Genomic DNA, 17225 nt, shown 5'->3' with positions numbered 1-17225 from the left:
ACACCAGCCAGGGCTACATGAGTTCTTTGTAAATTTGGATATTAACCCCTTATCAGATGTATCATTGGTGAATATCTTCTCCCATTCGGTAGGTTGTCTTTTCATTTTGTTGATGGTTTTCTTTGTTATGCAAAAACTATTTAGTTTGATGTGTCCCATTGTGTATTTTTCTTTTGTTTCCTTGCCCAAAGAGTTATATCCAAAAAATATTACTAAGAGGGATATCAAAAATGCTTACTTTTCTTCTAGGAGTTTTATGGTTTTGGCTCTTATATTTAAATCTTTAAACCATTTTTGTTTTGTTTTTTAATATATTTTTATTGGTTTTAGAGAGGAAGGGAGAGAGGGAGGGAGATAGAAACATCAATGATGAGAAAGAATCATTGATCGGCTGCCTCCTGCACACCCCCAACTGGGGATCGAGCCCGCAACCCGGGCATGTGCCCTTAACCGGAATCGAACCTGGGACCCTTCAGTCCCCAGGCCAATGCTCTAGCCATGGAGCCAAATTGGCGCTAGGGCATCTTTAAACCATTTTGAATTTCTTCTTGTATATGGCGTAAGACAATGATCCAGTCTCATTCTTTTGCATGAATTTACCCAGTTTTCCTAGCACCATTTATTGAAGAGACTGTTTTTACCCCATTACATATTTTTGTCTCTTTTGTCATAGATTAATTGACTATACAGGTGTGGGTTGATTTCTGGGCTCTCTTCTGTTCCATTGATCTATATGTCTGTTTTTATGCCAGTACTATGTTGTTTTGATAACTATAGCCTTATAGTATAGTTTGATATCAGATACAGGGAGGGAGAGGGAGAGAAAGATAGAAACATCAATGTGAGAGTGCATCATGGATTAGCTGTCTCCTGCACGCCAGTACTGGGGGATCGAACCTGCAACCCAGGCATATGCCCTTGACTGGGAATTGAACCAACAACCTTCTGGTGCACAGGACAATGCCTAATCAACTGAGCCACACCAGCCAGGGTCTCACTGAGTCATCTTTAAAATGTTATGGTAAGTGAAAGAAGCCGAACACAAAGGCCACAGATTTATGATTACATGTATATTAAATTGTAGAGAGCACCTGGGAAGGCATGTGAGCTGATTGTTGGCTGAGTCCAGTGGCGTTGGCAGAGCCACATCCTGGAAACATACCTTGCCAGAGGCAGGTATGTTGTCAGCCTGACCTCATACTCAGGTGCCAGGGGGTGGGTTTCATTATCTAAGTTCAGTCAGGTGCCAGGAACGAATGCAATTATCTGAGCTTAGCCAGGAGTGACAATTACAAAGAAACCACAAGAATGAAGAATTGCAGCTTGACCTTTAACCATAATTTCCCATAATTTCCTTTGTCTTATACTCTAGTAAAACTTCTGGTATCATGCTGTATATAATAAGCGCACTGCACTAGCTCTGGATCACTGTCTCTCCATCCAAGGGCAGTGTCCCACCTGGCCCCAGCTTTCCCTACTGTCTCTGTGTCTGTCTCCTTCTTTTTCTCAATCCCCAGCCACCCCTACTCAGGACTCATCCACTCTCTAGCTGTGCTGGTCGCAGCCAAGAGAGAACACTTATATCTGGCGCCCAAACAGGGACCTGAGTACAGGGAAACTCTCAAAAGTCAGGGGCAAAAAAAGAAAAAAAAAGTCAGGCGAGGGGACAGCTCTGAGAAGTGCACCCCACAACAAATTCAAGAAGTAAGATAAGGAGCGGATTGTAGTATTAGCTGGGTGTAAAACATGGGAAATTCAGGGTCTCAGGAAAGAGATCTCTGCTCTCAGATGCTTAAAACTAGGCTCAAAGCGTGAGGATGCTCTGTTAAGCGTAGCCAAATTCTTAATTTCTTAAGTTTTGTTAATGAAACGTGCCCTTGGTTTCCTGAAGAGGGAACCGTCAACTTCCAAACCTGGGAAAAGGTTGGAAAGCAGTTGCGTGACCGATACACGGCAGAAGGTCCAGAGAAGATTCCTATTTCTACATTCACACTATGGTCTTTAATTCGTGATTGCCTTGATCCAGCGCAGGAGAGTTTAAGAATGTCTAAGCAGGGTGCGGCCATGGCTTTACAGCCTACAGTAGGGGGGTGCGAATCTCTAAAAACACCACTTCCCCCCTCTGTGCCACCTCCTCCTCCGCCCGCTGCTCCTGTGACTGCAGTCAAGAGCCCACCTGATAAAAATTTACCTCCTAAATATGATTGGGAGCTAGAGTTTGAGATGGAGTGGGACAAGCGTTACCATGATTGGGGTGACTCAGATGATAAGGTTTTGCTTGCAGCCGCCCAGCCTTTATGGGGATTAGGCCTAAGGTGTCAGGCAGACATCCCCTGAGGGCTCCCAGACTGCAAGGGGGCGCAGGCAGGGCTGAGGTACCCCCCTGCCCAAGTGCACAAATTTCATGCACTGGGCGTCTAGTACACTATAAAATGATTAGAATTGTAAATTTTACCACAAATTTTAAAGACTCAATGTAATTTATCAAGTTAACAAACCAAAAGAGAAAAACTATATAATCATCTCAATGCAGAAAAAGCCTTTGACTAAATTCAACATTGATTCCTAAAAAAAAAAAAAAAAAAACTCTCAGCAAACTAAAAATTGAAAGGAATTTCCTCAACTTGATCAAGGACAGCTCTGAAAAACCTTCAGCTAACATTAAATTTAATAATGAAAGACTGAACATTCTTCTTCTAATAATAGAAATAAGACAAGGATGTCAGCTTTCACAACTTCTACTCAACATTGTACTATTGGTTCTAGCCGGTGTAATAAAGAAAAGACAGAGACATGCGGAAGGGGGGGGCGGGGGGAGACAGAGGCAGAGAGATAGCGCAAAAGGGAATCCAGATATAAAAGGAAGAGGTAAAACTACATATACACACAACATGATTGCCTTATGTAGAAATCCATCTCTTCCATTCTCTATAAAAAAGCTACCAGAACTAATATGTGTTTAGCAAGGTCATAAGAGGTAAATGAGCATACAATAGAATTGTATTTTTTTATTGATTTTTTTAGGGAGAGAGGGAGGGAGATAGAAACAGTTAGAAACATCGATGACAGAGAAACACTGATTGGCTGCCTCCTGCACGCCCCCCCCCCCCCGCCCACTTACTGGGGGTAGGGCTTGCAACCCAGGCATGTGCCCTGACCAGGAATTGAACTGGTGACCTCTTGGTGCATGGACAACACTCAACTGAGCCACACCAGCCAGACTATGAATTGTATTTTTATTTATTAGCAGTGACCAAGAGGAAAAGTGAAATTTTAAAATGCCATTTACAATAGCATCAAAATATAAGTATCTAGAAATAAATCTAACAAATGATATGATTCATACCCTAAAAACTACAAAATATTGCTGAAATTAAATTTTTAAAAATGGAGAAATAAAAAAAAATGGAGAAATATACCTTGTGCATGGATTAGAAGACCCAATATTGGCCAGCTGTGGCTCAATTCCCCAGTAGGGGGTGTGTAAGAGGCAGCCAATTGATGATTCTTTCTCATCATTGATGTTTCTATCTCTCTCTCCCTCCCCCTTCCTCTCTCTGAAATCTATAAACACACACACACACATTGTGATTCAATTAGCTGGCTGTAAATTGCTCAGATTGTTTTGCCTTATTTAATTATATTGTCTGTTTTCTTTATTCTACTTGTCAAGGAATCTCTCTAGCCCAGCAGTTCTCAACCTGTGGGTCGCGACCCCTTTGGCGGTCGAACAACCCTTTCACAGGGGTCGCCTAAGACCATCCTGCATATCAGATATTTACATTACGACTCCTAACAGTAACAACATTACAGTTATGAAGTAGCAACGAAAATAATTTTATGGTTGGGTCACAACCTGAGGAACTGTATTTAAAGGGCCAGAAGGTTGAGAACTACTGCTCTAGCCTCTTAATATCCTGCCTCATTATCACTAGACTAGGGGCCTAGTGCACGAATTCGTGCATGGGTGGGCTTCCTCAGCCTGGCCAGCTATCAAGGGCAATCGAGGCTGATGGGGGCCAGCCGACTGGGGGGAGGGACCGCAGGAGGTTGACTGGCAGTGGGAGGTTGGCCATGGGAGCGCACTGACGACCAGGGGGCAGCTCCTGTGTTGAGTGTCTGCCCCCTGGTGGTCAGTGCACATCATAGCAATCAGTCATAAGGGTCACTTAGGGTTTTACATATATAGATGATATTTTACCTGCTTACCATTTCTCTCCCAGCTATGCCTTCCATGAAGGAAACAGAGCCCAGGTTGGTTTGACCTACCACTGAATCCCTGTGCTGAGAAGTGCACTGGGCACAGAGTACAAGGTCTGTAAGTACTGGGCCTGGCTAGATCCTTAGAGCAAAGGCCTCATGTATGGGAATTAAGCCACGGAAACTAAAGAGGGAAATACAGCTAATGTCTCTGGGATAGAGAGGGTTGGTCTTTAATTAGAGCATCTCAAATTGGTACATAAAAGGGCCACTGATTTTTGGACAATGAAGAAAATATGCTGATAACAAATGTCCTTTAAAGTGGAGATATTTTGCCCTAGCTGCTTTGGCTCAGTGGATAGAATGTCGGCTTGCAGACTGAAGGGTCCTGGGTTCAATTCCAGCCAAGGGCATGTACCTCGGTTGCAGGCTCTTTCCCGGCCCAGGCCCTGATCAGGGTGTGTGCAGGAGACAATCAATCAATGTGTTTCTCTCACATTGATATTTCTATCTTTCCCTCTCTCTTCCATTTTCTCTAAAAATCAATGAAGTAATATTCTCAGGTGAGGATTTAAAAAATAAAATAATAGGTGGAGATATTTTATTGCTCTTTTAAAACTCCATGTTCATTCAAAAAAAAAAGGGAAAAAAATTAAATCCATGTTCATAAACAAAACTTCCATGATTTGTGAACTGTGAACAAGTTCAAAAAACACCTTGGCAGGATGGGAAAGGGGGAAAAACAGATCTATTTATAGATGGTTTAAATAAGATGCATTTAGACTTTCCCCATAATGTTAGAGCATGTGTCCCACTGTGCCTGAGCGGGTCTGCCTCATGCCGGCCTGTCGTGTGCGTGTTCTTGACTTTGGGCAGGAAAGTTTTCACAAAACGGGTCCAGGTGGTTTTGAAAGTGTGGTAGGCAGTTAGACAAGAGCAGATCAAGGACGATGTGCCAGGTACAGAAGGTCGCCTGGGCAGAAAGCCCTGGGTGCCTGGCAAAGGACAATTGTAGGGTGGGAACTTCGCCACCAGGGTGACCTTTCCTCCCCTAGCATGGCTGGTCCTGCGGTTTGGACCCCCTGACCTTTCCTCCCTAGGCCTCAGTTGTATTTCAGCTCCAGGCCCAGGAAAACACGAAAAGCAGATAAGAAACACCACGGCTGACCCCAGGACCAGCTGCACTGAATAGTGACCCTGTCTTGGCACCAACCAATCCGTGGAGACCTAGACCCTGAAAAGACACACCTGGAAAGCTGCTGAACATTCTACTGAGACCTTCCCCTGGGACCTCCCCTAAAATCTCCACCCTTAAAACCCTTAGGACAGAGGGCCCAGCATGCTCTCCCTCCAGGGAGAACACCCCCGCCTTGCCTTTCCTCCTCCCCGTCCTCCCAGACGTGTTACCAAGGGCCCTTCCTTTGCCTCTGTAACCTGTTCCTAAGCCCATTTCTCCTACAAGTTACTTCTATCTCTGTGGTTTTCCAAATAAACGGTCTCTTATAGTTTGAGTCTTGGCTCTGAATTCTTTCCCAGCCAGAACTCAGGCTCTGAGGTTGCTGAACCCAGGTCTGGTCTGACCCCACGGGTTTAACACCTGGTGCTGTTCCAGCCATACAACTAAAGTACATTTATTAAATTAAAGCTGGGGATCAGTGACGCAAGCAAGAGCCTAGGACAGAAGAAGCAATAGGAGAGAGCTTAGGCCGGACTGCTTTGGCTGAGAAATAAAAGTCAGAGTAAAGAAGTGAGCCAAGGCAGGGCTGCCGTCAGCTCATTCTCTCTCTCTCCCTCTCCCTTCCTCTCTCTGATATCAACACACACACCCCCCACACACACACACATTGTCATTTTATTTATTTTTTAAATAGGCAAGCCAGGCGCTCTCCCTCTTGGGAGTATGCCTGTACCTTTCTTTCCCTACAGGTGTGCATCCCCTAAAGCTAAGGGTCCCCACACGACTTGCGACCGGGGGAGCAATGGGCAGCAGCAGCCTGTCCTGGATTAACCCCCTAAACCTGTCTCCAAGGCCCCTTTCCTCTGACTTTGCAGTGAGCCAAAGCAGCTCCGCCCAGTCTCACTCCTGTTGCTCCTTCTATCCTTGTTTCAATGTCCCAGCTTTCATAAACGTACTCTCTCTCTTTTTAATGTTTTGATTTTTTAATTTAAATTCTTTATTGTTTAAAGTATTACATAAGTCTCCATTTTCCCTCATTGACTTCTCCCCAGCTGCCCTCACCCCCCAGCATATGCCCTCACCTCCTCCTTATTAATTTTTTTTTTAAGAAAGGAAGAAAGAGGGATAGAGAGATGGAAACACCAATGAGAGAGAAACATTAATAAGCTGCCTCCTGCACATCCTCTATTGGGGACTGAGCCCATAACCCAGGCATGTGCCTGACTGAGAATCCACCTGGTGACCTCTTGGTTCATGGGTCAATGCTCAACCACTGAGCCACACCACCTGGGCTTTCTCTCTTAAAAAACTTTTTTTTTATTGATTGCTTTTATAGAGAGGAAGGGAGAGAGAGAAACATTGATGTGAGAGAGAAACATCGATGGGTTGCCTCCCAGAGACACCCTCACCGAAGATCAAACCCTGAAACCTAGGTCTGTACCTTTATCTGGAATTAAACCCAAAACCTTTGGTGTACAGGACGGTGCTCCAACCGAGCCACAGAGCAGTTATCACCATTTCAAAATGGGGAGATTTGCCGTAGCCGGTTTGGCTCAATGGATAGAGCGTCAGCCCGGGGACTGAAGGGTCTTGGGTCAGATTCTGGTCAAGGGCACAGACCTTGGTTGCACGTGAGGGAGGCAACCAATAGATGTGTCTCTCTCACATAGATGTTTCTTTCTCTCTGTCTCTCTCCCTCCCTTCCATTCTCTCTAAACATCAATGAAAAAATATCCTTGGGTGAGGATGAACAACAACAACAAGAATAATAAAATGGAGAGGTTTCACATGCAGATCCAAATTTGTAGGCACTCTCTAAAAATGAGAAGTTCTGACAATACTGGTCTTACACAGAAGCCATCAGCTACACCTAAAAGCAGAAACCACCTTTGCACAGGAAAAGGACTTTCAAGTTTGCCATTTTGCATGCTCCGCAGTGAGGCAAATTCCTAATTGTGAAGTGAAAAAAAGTAAAATATTTCTTATAGCTATGTCTTTACTCAAAGACGAAAACAGAAATGTAGACCAAGAAAGTGCATGTGTCTTTGAGAATTTGAAAAACATTCAATGGTGTTGAAAGCTTACATCTTAAATCAGAATTAAGCAACAACCCCAGAGGACATCTGACTTTGCCATCCCTCCCCTCATTTGTCTGAATACAGCATTATTGGAGACGTTGAACAGTAACACAGTCTCCCCTGAGCTCTGAGTTGATGTAATAAATTATTTAAAGTCACAGTTATTTCCTTCCAATTGTACCTTAAAGGTGTAAGAAAAATTCCAGGACATTGTCGTGAAGTTTGGGCAGACCTGGTAATGGGGGGAGGGGGAGCTTATAATCTGATAGAGCACCTGAGTTAACTGAAAAATAATCATATTATTGTGAAATTCTGAAGTACATATAGATATAGGAACAGAGGGTTACGTTATTTTTTAAGTTTTTTTTTTAATTTTTTCATTTTCTAAGTTTCATTTCTCAGGCCAGTGCACCTGCATACTCCCTTTGATCCTGGTGATGGAGGAGGCGATTCAGCTGTGGACAATGTATACTGTACCCAGCAAGCAAGTAGAACTGTTAAGCATGACCAGGCCGACCCCACCAGGAGCCAAGCCGTCATCTCATCGCCTGACAACCAAAAGCAATGGCTGACGTCCGCTGACATCCAGGACTGCATGCAATTGCATTCTGTTCCCAACCTCACCCCAGCCCATTTTGCCTATATAATCCTGTCCGCTGCACCTTACTGTATGACAGGTTTTGGATGCTCTAAGCTCCCTGTCTTCTTGGCTGGCTGGCCTTCTCAATAAGCGCCTTGCCTTATATGATTCAACCCTGCCTTCCTCATTGGACATTTTGAAAGGCAGCCCGAGCCCACCCGGGAGGTCCCCGGTAACAGTAAGGCCTGATACAGGCCTGAAAGGAAGAAGTGACCCAAACGGAAGTCCTTCCATCCTTTAATGTGCTTCTCACAGGACTTCAGCTTTCAAAGCGCCTTCTGTCCTTCCTGTCTCACCTGGTCAGTCCGGTGAGGTGGGCAGGGGTGGGATTCTGCAGCAGGGGAGATACTGGGGCCTTGCTAAGAGTCACAGGGAGAGTCTCTGAAAAAGTGTGCCCCAGAACCCGACCGCTCTGCCTCCCCAAGGATGGTGGCAAGAGGAGGCAGATGGCAGGAGAAAAGAAGTGAAAATGCAAAAGGGAGCTCTACAGGGAGGTGGCAGGTCAGAACAAACAAGGGCAGCCATTGAGGGGTGTGGTGAAGGCCTTGCAAAGGGTGAGGGACTGCATCCAAGGAGAAGCACTGAGGTGCCACGTCGGGGGCTATCGGGGCACCTCACCCCACCATGGGGAAACGGAGCCCAGAGCGAAGATGATTTGCACGCTGCCTGGTGGCCACTAGCACCTGAACCCTAAGGGGCTTCCTTCTGTCGGTCCTGGGGAGGATGGGCCAGGGGGCAGGAGACTCCAGGCCTGAGGCAGCAGGAGCAGAGTCGCACGGGAGTGGACCGTGTTAACGTAAAAACCACTGAAACCTACAAAGAATTTTTGTGAGTTTATTTGAGCCAAACTGTCGACATATGCCGGGAAGCAGAACCTCAAGGAATTGAGATAATGCTCCGGAGAATGGCGGGGTTACATCTGTATTTATACATTGCAATCAAAGGAGGGACATAGGTGGGTTACATGAAATTCATTGGTGATAGATTAAGGAGGAGGGATAAAGCAAAACAGGGAAACCGCTGGGATTGGATAAAAAGTAAAATGATGGACACATACTTAGGTGGGTGCAGGATCAAGTAACATGATCGTGAAGGAATTTGTGGTATCTGTCCTGGCGCCCAGCACCTTTGGCTGTGCCCCAGGGGCTCCAGAAAAAGGGAAGTTACAAGATACCCAGACATTTCAAGGGTGTGTTATCATAGATGCAAAAAGACAGATAGGCTCAGTTAAGGTAAAGGTTAACCTTGTCAGTGAAGATACTGGCCTAGGCTTAACTGCCCACCATAACTGCTTTTAGTTAAGGTTTAATTTCAGACCATCCTTTGTGGTGACTTTAGGTCTCTGAGTTTGCAAGACTGCCATGCAGGCCTCCCCTGAGCTTGTCAGGTCAGCATGCGGCCCCTTTCGTTCACAACCGAAAGCTTTGCCCAAGGCTGGTAGCGCCATTAAACATCAAAGACCCAGGTCGCCAAGTCCAAACAATCTTAACCAGCGACTTCAAAGCTGAGACGTTCCCGGGGCCACAGCCTTCCACAGTTCCCGCCTGGGCCCGGAAGGCGGCGTGGGAAATGCCCGGCCAGTATTCAGAGACTGTAGGAACCTCCCGAGAGATGATCAGGGTCTTTAGGAAATGCCAGAGCAGGTATCAAATATCAAACGGCCAATATTTTGGCAAGTCCACAATTTCCTAAAATAACATTCAGGAATAGCGTATGTTTAAGGAACAAGCGGAAAACAGCCGAGTGGCTTTCGGGAACTTCCGGAACTTCTCGATCCGCATTCGGGACTTCTCGGCTCTTTGGGATCTCTTCAGGAGTCTTAGTTTCCTATAGCCGATCCGTTCTTGGACGAAATCCTGAGGACGGGTACCGACAGTCCCTCGGCAATTTCCGTAAGTATTCGGGATCTGCCCGAGAGTGGCGCCCTCTGGCGGCGCGAACGATCACGACCACTACCACCACTACCCCGGCTAAGCCAGCACGCGCAGGCGCAGTTGCGCGTCGGCTGCCGTTCCGACCGGACGTAGTTGCTGCTGAGGTCAGTTCCGGCGGGTGACGGTGCGGACGGGTCAGAAGCGTAGAGGCGGCGGCAAAATGGCGGCGCCTGAGGAACAGGATCTAACCCAGGAGCAGACAGAGAAGCTGCTGCAGTTTCAGGTAGCAGCGAGTACTCGGCGCAGCACATGCCGCCGCGGGCTGGGGAGTGGGCCTCCAGAGGAGCCCAGAACCCTCCTGAAGTTGGGCGCGAGGTTCGCAGACCAGCAGGCGGCCCCCTCCCCCCAGACGCCAACTGCCCCGCTGCCCCGAGCCTGTCTGTGGCCGGCCTTCCAGAGGCGGCAGCTGCCAGACCCGCGTCCCCCTCTCCAGCTCCCCCGGGGTCCTTTAGGGGCGCCGGTCTTCAGACATCCTTCCCAGATCGGGTCCTCTCCGCCCAGCGACTCTGGATCTACCGCGGATGCTTAATCCCCACCGTGGGGTTGGCCTCGTTTCGGGTCCCTGGAAATGCTGCCGGCACCCCATGCTACTTGCATACACATGTACTGAGGGCATCTTGGGTGCCAAGGCTTGTGTGGGGCGACCTGGTGGGGGAAGGGCAGGCCTGGCCCCCGCCCTGAAGGTGTGGGAGGACCCCGCGCGCGTTGTTCGGAAACAAATGCAACATCATCCATGTCATCTGCGGCCCCGGCGAGGTGTGGTGCCCTCGGCCCATCCCGGACTCACGTGCGTGACCGAGCCGAGGAGGGTGGCAACTTGCAGGAGTCGGCCTTCTTCGAAAGGGGGTGTGGGGCTCAGAACTTGGGCTTAAATAAGCCCTTATGTCTGAGCTGGAGAGTCCGGGGGGAGGAGACCCCTAGGGTGGGTAATCTTGACTCTTGGTTACTCTGGTCGATACCAGTTTCCTTATGGATATAAAATACATGTTTTAAAAAGGTTTACCCCCTAGTGATATTGTGGGAATCAAATCAGAAGGGCTGTCTGAAGGCCTTTGTAAAACGTAAAAATGCTCCCAAACAGTATTACTGCTTATTAATCATTTTTTTGACTTAGGGGAGAATTAAAGTTAGTGGTACACTTATTTCCTAATATAAAATGTGCTATATATTTATTCATGTCAGCAGTTACCAGGAACCTTAGTGCTCAGGTCCTCCCAAGTTAGAATGCCATTTATTTATTTATTTATTTTAAAAAATATATTTTATTGATTTTTTACAGAGAGGAAGGGAGAGAGATAGAGAGTCAGGAACATCGATGAGAGAGAAACACCCATCAGCTGCCTCCTGCATATCTCCTACTGGGGATGTGCCCGCAACCAAGGTACATGCCCTTGACCAGAATCGAACCTGGGATCCTTGAGTCCGCAGGCCGACGGTCTATCCACTGAGCCAAGCCGGCCAGGGCGCCATTTATTTATTGAGTATGATGTTGTAAGTACTTGGCTAAACACCGAGCACACGTTATCGGATCTAATACACTATGAGATTCGTACTGTTACAGTCCCTGTTTTACAGATGAAGGATATGAGGCTTAAGAAGGAAGGTGCTTAAGTGGTTACACAGCTAGTAAGTGGTGGTGTGAGATTTAAGGCCAAGTCTGTCTTTTCAGAACCTTTCCCTGAGCCCTTGACTGGTGTGCCATACAACCTGTGTATCACCGATAGTGGAATGCAAATGCTGTGATTTGTCTTTTTTATTTTAGCAAGTTCTCACTTTTCCAAAATTTCCTTGGTTAGGTTTCACTGCAGTTAATTTTGGAGGTTGTTTTTTTCCCCCCCCTCTTAAATTGATCAGTGGCACCGGAAACTAACAGGATTTTGTATGTTTATTATACATCAACCTAAAAAGTTGAGCAGTGGGTTGGAACTGTATAAAATGGAAAAATACTATCATAGAAGTTAGTTGATATTTAATTGGAGTTTTGAGTAGAGAAACTAATGACACAGCAAATTAGAATCAGAATGAATACACAGCTTCCATTTCCTGGTAGACCACTAATTTCAGAGTTTTGTTTAACTTTGGCAGACCATTTTACCCCCTACAGCGCTTCAGGGTTATCCCATGGTGTTTAAATGTAATGAAGTGATGTGAGTCATGAGTCATGGTGTACTTAGTCTGGTCCTGGAAGAACATGAATATGTGGTAGCATTTCTGAAGTAAAGTGCATAGCAACCTCTGTTTTTGTCTTCATTGGACATCTATAGCAGTAAGAGATGAATAGCACATTAAAGTTGTATTAAGATTGCTTTATGAAATTGGATATACTAAGGCAAATGTATATGACATTTATGTGTTCTTTAAGTAGTTTCTGGATCAGTTTCATCATCTAGATTGCCATTATACATTCTTTGAAACTTACTAGATGTCAAGCATTATGCCAGGTATTTGATATACATGAACTCTTTTAAACCTCTTACTAATACTGTAAGGTGTTAACGTCCATTCAACTTATTTTTTAAAAATATATTTTTATTGATTTCAAAGAGGAAGAGAGAGATTTAGAAACATCAATGATGAGAGAAAATCATTGATCGACTGCCTCCTGCATAGCCCCTACTGGGGATTGAGCTCGCAACCTGGGCGTATGCCCTTGACCGGAATTGAACTTGGGACCCTTCAGTCTGCAGGTGGACACTCTATCCACTGAGCCAAACCAGCTAAGGCCCATTCAACTTATTGATGAAGAAACAGGTTGTGAGCGGTAAAGTAACTTACACAGGTAGTAAGTGGCAGAGATTTAGAAGTCCATACCCATAACCATCGTATCTATAATCTAATGGAGAAGCCAGATACATATATGAATGAGTATCCTGCAGTTTGTTAATGCTAATAGTGTGGTACTGTATAGGCAGTGTAGTGGGAATTTAGGAAAAGGATAGGAGGGGGAGAGAAGGATGGCTCTTAGGCATGGTGCTAGATACTAGTTTATAACCATTATGCTTAATCCTCCCAGTAACCTTACAGAGCACCATAGCTGGTATGCCTGCTCCTAGGTGAAAAAACAGATCTATTGAAGTATTTGCATAAGGTCATTAAGCTATTAAGTAGTGGAAATGGAATTAGAGTTAGAAATCTAGTGGGTCTGGGTCTGGATTTCAAGTCTGGGCTCTCCACTGTGCTACTTTGAAGGAGGAATAGAATTTCAATAGGTGGTGGAGAGGAGGCTGTTCAAAGGGGATGAAACAGCTCAAGCATGGGATGGAGGTGGAGTATAGAGTGTGTTTGTGATGGATTTAGAGAATTGGAAGTGGAAAATAAGACTGGAAAGATAGAGATACGGCCTCCCCAAATCTTTAAAAGCTGTGCACAGTGGTTTAAATTTTAAGGTGTAGGTGTGGGGGAGCCATTAAAGTTTTTTCAACTAGGGTGTGACATAACACTAGGTTTCAGGTTGCTTCACTAACAAACCATATGGAGCATGTGCTTGAAATTTCCACCGGGTTCAGGACAGAACAGGGTGACACTGCTAGGAGCTAGTTCTCCCCCCACCATCCCCTACCCTGGGTTTATTTGTACAGATAGCACAGGAGGCAGCAGCGCCATGCAGACAGCAGCCCAGGGGTCACACCACCTGTTCCGTCCTCACATTGACTGACAGAGGCCAGTACTGTGGAGCTGTGGTGGGGCCTGGGCACCTTTGGGAGCCTGGACTGCAGCTTGGAAACCACATTGTGGGGCTTGGTTTGAACCTTGTCCTTGGACTTGCAGAGTCTGGGACTCTTGGTGATGTGAGCCGGAGCACATTTCCCAAGCTGGGGTGAGTGATGTAGGCAAGCTGATTGAACTTGGGGCTGTTGCTCTTTGGGATCTTGGGCTTGACCTTTTTCGGCTTTATGAGGGCCTGAGAGCCATAGCATGTGTGCTCATGGCCTGGCATTGTCAGCCTGCATCTTCTTCAGGCCTTGCTTATGCTTCTTGGCAAAGCACATGCTCCTCAAGAACTTGGGGCCCACCCCATTAAGGGATGGGTGTCTTTGTGATTGAGGTTTCTTGATTCTGTTTCTGTGCCATTTTTGGGACTGGTTGTGCCAGGTATGGTCCCTAGATTTGGCCAGATCTGCACTGAAGCCCGCGGCTCCCAAAGCGCCTGAGACTGGGGAGAGAGAGAGTGGGGCTGTTTCTCAATGTATTGCTTCATTTGTTATATTGAAATTAGCAAAAGTAAAATATTTTAGAAACCTCGCGTTTCCTCTATTTCACTTTTTGTGTGTGACATGATTTGATTGGAATCCCTAGGGTATATTTTTCATGCTTCTCAGTCTGTTTGCTATCTTCTACGATTTTTGTAGTTATCTTTTTCTACTATGTATTTTGGAACTGGTTGAGTTATGAATAATACAGACATTTGTTTTAAGCTGTTTCAAATGGGAAAGAATAGTTTTTTGTTGTTGTTTTTTGTTAATCCTCATCTGAGGATATTTTTTTCCATTGAGATTTATTTATTTAATTTAATTTATTTATTTATTTATTTATTTTGGGGGGAAGGTTGGAGAGTTTATTATTTACACGTGTAAAGGATGTGGGAACAGGAGCTGGGGTGAGGCGCAGCTGGGAAGATGACTCCAGCTCAGTCCGTGATGATGAGCTCGTCTACCCCCTAGTCTTCATAGCTCCCGTCAGGCAGGTAGCCGAATGATGATGGGGATCTTTCGGGCCTTGAGCTCTTTCATGGCGATAAGCAGGGGATCTGTCTCCCCCTCCAGCTCCACCATCACGGGGGCACACATCGCGATCTGGAGGGCTCGGGTGCCCAGCACGCGGGCTCGCTCATACTTGGTCATATATGGTGTGGTGATCCGCTTCTGGTTGGCCTGCGGTCGCTCTCCAGAGGGGAGGATCTCAAAGTTCTCCTGGCCCTCCTCCTCAGCATTCTCCAAGTCATCTAGTCCTTCATCCTCCTCCATATCATCAAAATCATCGCCATCAAAATTGTCCTCGTTGTCTGACATGACGTCCGCGCCGCAGCGACCCAGATCCGCACCCGCGCGCACGGAGCCCCACAAACCGCGCGCCTCCGCCTCGCTCAGCGCCACGCGTTCTCTGTCCATTGAGTTTTAGAGAGAGTGGAAAAGGGGTGGGAAGGTGGAGAAACAGACAGAGAGAGAGAGAGAGAAACATCTATGTGAGAGAGACACATCAAAGTCAATTTTCCCAAATTCCCAAATATAGCAAGCTCCTCTAGTGCCTTGGTTTGCTGCCTTTAGGTTTTTTGAACACCTGGAGAAAGATGATATGACAGAGAGGGAAGGGACTAAAGGAAATATGCACGGCCAGTGGAGGAGGAAACAGTCTTTTTGCTTACACAGGAGTAAGAGATTTCTTTCTTCTCAAATGGATATTAGGGTCTTTGTTCTCTTAAATTATAGAAAATAAAGACTGAACTCGGGGCTGTAGAATCAAACTCATTTTGAAAATCTTCCCTTTTGGCTTCATCAGACTCTTTATTGCCTAAAGGAAAAAATACATGATGCTTTTTGTTCATGTATTTAAAAAAAAAAATCATAGAGTGATCTGTTTGAAATTTTTTGCCAGGAAATTTGGTGGTGTAGAGAAAACATGAGCTTTGAAACTTGAAGCAAACCAGAATTAGCCTTTTGAGTTAGCTTCTGGTGAGTTATTCGACCTTAGGCAAATTCTTCTTTGAAGCTGTTCTCATCTATAAAATGGGGATAATTTTATCTGATTCACAGCTTTTTTTTTTTTTTTTTACTTTTAAATCTAGCAAGTTAATACATGCTTATTGTGCAAGTCAGCAGCATAAAATTGTGTAAAAAGGTAACTAAATCTCATCTTTCCCCTCTTATCCTCATAACTGGCTATGGTGTATCTTTGTATATACTCTTCTTCTGCATGTACAGATATACAAATGCTTAATATATAAGCTCTCTTACCCTAACCTTCACTTAACTGAACAGATGTCCTCCATTTTCTAAGGTCTATTCTCTAATACAGCCAATTATTTTGTTTGTTTGTTTAATCCTAACCCAAGATATGTTTACCGATTTGAGGGACAGAGAAAGAGAAACATTGATGTAAGGGAGAAACATCGATCAGTTGCCTCTGGGATGCACCCTGACCAGGGATGCAACCTGCAACTTAGGTATGCGCCGTGACTGGGAATCGAATCAAACCTTTTGATGTATGGTATGATGCTTCAACAAACTGAGCTACACCGGCCAGTTGGGGGTGTGCAGGAGGCAGCCGATCAATGATTCTCTCTCATCATTGACGTTTCTCTCTCTCTCTTCCTCTCTCAAATCACTAACAATATATTTTTTTAAAAAGGGTAGGCTTTCATCAGAAGATTGATGCATACATGTCTATGCTTTATGTTTAAGTGAAGTATTTAACTGACATGGATGGTGTTTTTTTTTGGTTTTTTTGTTTGTTTGTTTGTTTGTTTTGACATGGATGTTTTTATTCTCACTCTAAGCCAATTGTTTTTAATGCCTCCTAGTGGGGTTTGAGCCTGCTACCTGGGCATGTGCTCTTAACTGGAATCGAACTCAGGACCCTTCAGTCCACATGCTGATGCTCTATCCGCTGAGCCAAACCAGCTAGGGGGGGACTTTTAAAATATATTTTATTGATTTTTTACAGAGAGGAAGGGAGAGAGATAGAGAGTTAGAAACATCGATGATGAGAGAAACATCGATCAGCTGCCTCCTGCACATCTACTGGGGATGTGCCTGCAACCCAGGTACATGCCCTTGACTGGAATCGAACCTGGGACCTTTCAGTCCGCAGGCCGACGCTCTATCCACTGAGGAGACTTTTTAATTAATTGGCTAGTTAGTAGATCCCATTCTCTCTCTCTTTTTTTAATTTTATTAAATCTTTATTGTTCAGATTATTACAGTTGTTCCTCTTTTTCCCCCCATAGCTCCCCTCCACCCGGTCCCCCCCCCTCCCCCCCGCACTGTCCTCATCCATAGGTGCACAATTTTTGTCCAGTCTCTTCCCGAATCCCCCACACCCCTTCCCCGCCCCAAGAATAGTCAGTCCACTCCCTTTCTATGCCCCTGATTCTATCATAATCACCAGTTTATTCTGTTCATCAGATTATTTATTCACTTGATTTTTAGATTCACTTGTTGATAGATGTGTATTTGTTGTTCATAATTTGTATCTTTACC

General features: G+C 45.4%; 2 protein-coding genes across 4 annotated transcripts in view; one reads left to right on the top strand and one right to left on the bottom strand.

The window, feature by feature from the left end:
• Positions 1–10095: 10095 nt before the first annotated feature.
• Positions 10096–17225, top strand: part of FAF2 (Fas associated factor family member 2) — a 38923-nt gene continuing 31793 nt past the window's right edge. For all 3 annotated transcript variants that reach the window (XM_059698244.1, XM_059698240.1, XM_059698242.1), the window contains exon 1: positions 10096–10252. In XM_059698244.1, coding sequence (XP_059554227.1) covers positions 10190–10252 — 63 coding nt within the window. In that variant the 5' untranslated portion in view covers positions 10096–10189. The remainder of the gene's footprint in view (positions 10253–17225) is intronic.
• LOC132235599 (DNA-directed RNA polymerases I, II, and III subunit RPABC2-like) lies at positions 14569–15091 on the bottom strand. The gene has a single exon (XM_059698239.1). It carries the CDS (start codon positions 15036–15038, stop codon positions 14706–14708), a length of 333 nt encoding a protein of 110 aa, XP_059554222.1. The 5' UTR covers positions 15039–15091; the 3' UTR covers positions 14569–14705.

This window comes from Myotis daubentonii, chromosome 5 (genome assembly GCF_963259705.1).
Source record: "Myotis daubentonii chromosome 5, mMyoDau2.1, whole genome shotgun sequence".
Classification (NCBI taxonomy): domain Eukaryota; kingdom Metazoa; phylum Chordata; class Mammalia; order Chiroptera; family Vespertilionidae; genus Myotis; species Myotis daubentonii.
Note: the sequence above shows the minus strand (reverse complement) of the source record. Positions and strands in the feature narration are given on the sequence as shown.